The sequence below is a fragment of the Miscanthus floridulus genome, chromosome 17 (assembly GCF_019320115.1).
Source record: "Miscanthus floridulus cultivar M001 chromosome 17, ASM1932011v1, whole genome shotgun sequence".
Classification (NCBI taxonomy): Eukaryota; Viridiplantae; Streptophyta; class Magnoliopsida; order Poales; family Poaceae; genus Miscanthus; species Miscanthus floridulus.
In genome coordinates, this window is record NC_089596.1 from 97251413 (window position 1) to 97256737 (window position 5325).

Consider the following 5325-nt stretch of genomic DNA (forward strand, 5'->3'; position numbering starts at 1 on the left):
GTTTTCGGTGGTGGTGTTGTAGAGTGTATATTGTTTAGTTTCATATGTACATGTTTACTCCTTTATTAATCCATAGGGCAATCAGTTTAACATGTCGGTTTCTCTTAAAAATAATATAGCTTTGCTAATAGGGCTGTGTGGTTTGGCTCCAACATTGAGTTCGGAGCTCACACCTTGCTTCATACTGTCACATACATGGTGGACTTCGCTTCTTTCTTCCCTCGATTCTGCAGCATGGCCATCTCATGTTACTACAATTATATTATAAATAATCTTTTCCATCCTTTGGTGTTTATATGGAGGCACGTAATGATCGTCATTTTGGGTTTTGGTATGCTATCCTTTCCACACCAACGTATAGTCTCTACTCAACTTCATTTTTTCTGCATGTTGCTACTGCTCTCACTTCTTCAGAACCTGAGGCTGAGACGCGTGTTCTCTGGTTTGCCGTCAAGGTAGCCGATGCCCATTTTTTAGGAGGCAAACTTATTAACGAAGAATAATCAAACTAAGAGCATCTCCAAGAGTTCCCTAAACCTCATCCTAATCATAAGTTTTTAGAAAGATCCACAAAAAATCCATCTCCAACAATTCCTAATACAATCTCCTAATATTTTAGGAGTCGAAAAAAATCCCCCTCATCCGCGTAACTTTACGCGCCGCAGCCTCGCGCGTATCCTTCGACTCCCGCTCGGTTTCCTTCGCTGGACTCGCCGTATGGCATCTCAGGCCATGCTGTCTCCAGCAGCCGCTCCCTCGGCACCGGCATGTCCGCCTCCTCCGGATCCTGCACCGCAGCCAGCCCACCCAGATCAGGAGCGGCGCTACAAGGCAGCTACGAATCAGAGCGTGCCACGGGGCTCGCCGTCGCGTACCTAGGTGAAGAGCAGTGAGCCGAAGAAGCCGGCGAGGAAAAAGAGGGAGCAGGAGAGGAGCACCACGGGAAGCCACAGTCGCGTTCGCATCAGACCCGCGCCGCCGGCACCTCCGCCGGCGGCCCTGATGGCGCCACCTCCCTTCATTCCGCGCGCTGATGGAGACGAGGACGATCCGGCGATGAGAGGAGAGGTTGCTTGCATCGCGTCACGGGAGGAGGCGGGTCTTCTCTGAATCTCTGAATAGAGCGAGTTTATTTGTTCGTCAGGTGTCCGAGCACTGACGGGTGGGACCGAATACTCGTAGACGGGACCGGTGCGCGGCTGGCTGGAAGGAGGCGGCTGGGTGGTTGCCGCGGCTGGCTGGATGATGGCGGCGGCGGCAGGGAGCTCGCGGTCTCAGGGTTCGGCGCGCCCTGTAGTTTCCCGTGATGAAAAAGAAAAAAAAAACGCAACATAATTCATGTGGGCCCCAAATTTGATTTTTTAAATGCCATTTATTAGAAACTCTTGGAGATGACCTTCTTTTTTCCTCCCTAAATCTTTTTAGGAGTTGCCAAACTACAAATTTTTAGGAGAAAAAAGTAGGAAACTCTTGGAGATGCTCTAACTCTCGCCTGTGTAGTACAATTGAGACTTGCTTGCGGAAATTCAGAACATGAGAAGGATTGGAGGAGAAACTATCATGTGACCAAGATCAGACAAAAGCTTGCTACCTGTTTGGATCCCTATAAATAATACTATTTAATGATAATTATCTCTTTTAGGTCCAAACAGGTCCAACTAATAGACTAGCTAATTGTTAGCTGGACTTCTAGATAATAACTATCTCACTGGTTAAACCAAATCAGATAATAGCACCTAATAGGTGGAGAAATAACCATCTCATTAATTTTTTTTGAGAAAAACAGAAGGGTGCAAGCCCCTACTGTGCTTTTATTAATAAAAGAGCAATAGTTTACAACAAGCATTATGATAAAAAAAAAGTTACAAAGAAAATCATAGCTATTACACATAATTCTCTAGCCATTGACTAATGTGAGGTTCATAAGACTTCTTTGCTCCAAGAATAACTTGAGCTAAATCATTCCTGAGGAGTGTATCCAAACACCCCCATAGCTAATAGCTAGCAGCCAATTGTTAGTCAGCTAATATTAGCTATGTGTTATTAGCTAGCTAACCACTGTCAGCTAATGTATCCAGGACCTAAGATATCAAGATAGGTGGTGATTCATCACTCTATTCGCTTCATCATATCAGTCATGCTTATCAGTTATGATATAGTATTTTTCTCTCACAACAAAACAGTATTAGCCGATTTATAAGCCAAAGAAACAATCCCAGCGAACAAGTTGAGCTCTTGCTTGTATTGTTGCGAGTCCCTAAAAAAAATGGGTTATACACAACGTAGCCGTGAGCCGATTGGCACATCACGCAGGAGCTGCCGAGCATCTTTCATCCGACCGATCGGAGCCATTGCTCCACGGTTTTTTTTTTCGGGCGTTCGACTCCGATCCCTCCTCGCTTTCCGACACCGACTTTGACCCGTGGATCCCCTAATCCCCGGAGCAACCGACCTAACCCGTCTATAAATTCAGCCGACCCCTCCTCCTCACGAACTAATCCCCAACTCCGCCGCGCCGCCGCTGCAACTTCCATCGAGTTGATCTGCACCACAGCACGAGCCTCGCCCTCGCCCTTGCCAGCCTCCCCGCTCGCCCCCAAGCCTTGTCCCGGTAACTGAAGACTCTCAGCAATAACCATGGCTGACGAGTCGGTCTACTGCCCGGACTGCCACCGCACGACGGAGGTGGTGCTGGACCACGCCACCGGCGACACTATCTGCACCGAGTGCGCGCTCGTCCTGGAGGCGCACTACATCGACGAGGGCTCCGAGTGGCGCAACTTCGCCGACGGCGGCGGCGGCGAGGACCTCGACCCGAGCCGCGTCGGCGGTCCCAACGACCCGTTCCTCTCCAACACGCCGCTCGTCACCCGCATCGCCTACGCCGGCCCGCAGAAGACGCACGGCGAGGGCGGCCACGCGCTTCCGAGGATGCGGGTCAGCGCCGGCGGCGGCGGCGCGGACCACGAGCAGACGCTGGTGGATGCGTTCCACGCCATCGCTGACATGGCGGACCGCCTCGGCCTCGTCGCCACCATCCGGGACCGCGCGAAGGACGTCTACAAGAGGCTGGACGAGGCCAAGGCGTGCCCCACCAGGGGCAAGAAGCGGGACGTGTTCTACGCCGCGTGCCTCTACGTCGCGTGCCGCAACGAGGGCAAGCCGCGGACGTACAAGGAGCTGGCCACGGTTACCGCCGCCGGCGCCGCCGCCAAGAAGGAGATCGGCAAGATGACCACGCTCATCAAGAAGGTGCTCGGGGAGGAGGCCGGGCAGGTGATGGACATCGGCGTCGTCCGCGCCGCCGACTACATGCGCCGCTTCTGCTCCCGGCTCGGGATGGGCAACCAGGAGATGCGCGCCGCGCAGGAGGCCGCGCGGAGGCTCGAGAACGGCCTCGACGTCCGGCGCAACCCCGAGTCCATCGCGGCCGCCATCAGCTACATGGTCGTGCAGCGCGCCGGCGCCGGCAAGACCGTCCGCGACGTGTCCATGGCCACCGGCGTCGCCGAGGCCACCATCAAGGAGGCGCACAAGGACCTCACCCCGCACGCGGACATGCTCTTCGCCTAGAAGGCGCGTGTCCTTTTGGATGCGTTTCCTGGCGATCTTGGCATGTCGGCCGACGGCCGTGTTCTTGGTTCTTGGCATCATGGTGCATGTTTTTTACATGTCCGTGTTCCTAGCAACCAGAACGTGTGCGTGAACCTGTGAATTGTTAATTTTCTGTTGGACTTCGATTCTAAGTACCATTCATTCGTGAATCCGTGCTTTGATTCGAGTGAATCCAAATTCATGGACCGATCATCTGAGATGCTTGCTGAATGCCAAGTGATCACGATTCATGAATGACTTCGTGATTACATAACTCATGCATGTCTTGGCGGCATGGATGCAAAACGGGAAGCTTGTTCTTGTGGGAATCTGACGAATTGATGTCCAGGATGATGCATGTCTGGCATGGCATTGAGGGAAGTTACTCGACTAGTACTACACCGAGTTAGTACTTGACATGCATATCAATCCATTGAAAGGAACTGGCAGGGGGTTGTTGCTGCACTGATGTTATTAAGCCATGTTAGTTGGTGTGGCTGCTGCTGCATTGGCCCCGTTCGGTTGATAGAATTTTGGCTGAAACTGACTGAAAAATACTGTTTTGACTGATGTGAGAGAAAAACACTATCCTAACTGAAAAAAGAAGCTGAATAAGTTGAATACGGGTAAGCCGAACGGGGCCAACAAGCTTGACTGTTCTCACGTTACAGTGTCTGTGATGAACTGATAACTCATTCACAGTGCTACTGCTCTTCGATAGACCTGCTCATGGCCCAGGCCAGGGCTGGAAAGGCCTGGCTAGAATTTTGACCAAATTCCTGTCCAAAAAAACATTTTAATAAAAACAAACTCCTGTCCAAAACATATATTTTAATTAAGACCAATGTGACAGGGCTCTCTTCGGGTTCTACTAGAGCAGCTTCTGAAGCTAAAATCGTTTTGGAATTTATTTAACAAAAACGGCTCGGTAATAATTAATGCTAAGTACGAGGAGCCTACAAAAGCCAAGCCATGAGAGAAGCCATATTTTTGCAACTCCGGCATAGTATGAAAACAGTTTTGGCTCATCTAGACTTCTTGCAAGGAGCTGTTTTTTTAATGCACGTTTGGCATGGCTTCACGAAAAGAGCTCTAAGAAGCCAGAGCCATGCCAAAGAGACTCTAAATAATGCAATGTATGCATAATAATTCAAATTTACATCCTTTGTTATGTGGGGGGGCAAACTTTAGAAGATAAGTACTTTCTCTGTTCTATAATGTATTATTTTATAGATTTCAAGATGGATTAAGAGATAACACAAAAGATGCATGTATCCTTCTTTTATTTTCTAATCGGACGCTATCATCAAAATCATAATGGTGATTGATCGATAAATGACAGTAGCAATATAATATCTACCAAATTTATACAACTATTTAATATAATCCCCTAGAATCCTTTATATTTGTGTATAGTTTTTGAATGCTTGAATACACTATATTATAGGATAGATGGAGTAGTATTTTTATTTTAGAGTAGCTTGAATAGACTGGAAACCTTTTTATTCCGAAGTCCGAGACTAGAGTAGATTATTTCAGTGGGCTCATTTGCTTACTTCAGTTGTTAATGTGTGGAAGTACTCCCAACAGATTGAAGTTAGTTAGTGTATTAGAAATTAATACTTTTTCTGTTCCAAGTTATAATTTATTTTTATATTTGTTGAAGTTAATTTTCTCTAATTCAAATTATAAAAAATAGAATAGCATCTACAAGCTCAAATAAATGCAATA

General features: G+C 48.3%; 1 protein-coding gene across 1 annotated transcript; it reads left to right on the forward strand.

The window, feature by feature from the left end:
• The first annotated feature begins 2543 nt into the window (after positions 1-2543).
• On the forward strand, positions 2544-3641 carry LOC136514897 (transcription initiation factor IIB-like). The gene has a single exon (XM_066508608.1). The coding sequence runs from the start codon at positions 2638-2640 to the stop codon at positions 3571-3573; it is 936 nt and encodes a 311-aa protein (XP_066364705.1). The 5' UTR covers positions 2544-2637; the 3' UTR covers positions 3574-3641.
• Positions 3642-5325: the final 1684 nt, after the last annotated feature.

Coding starts and splice junctions, on each gene's coding strand:
- LOC136514897 (XM_066508608.1), top strand. CDS start 2,638: ATGGCTGACGAGTCGGTCTACTGCCCGGACTGCCACCGCACGACGGAG.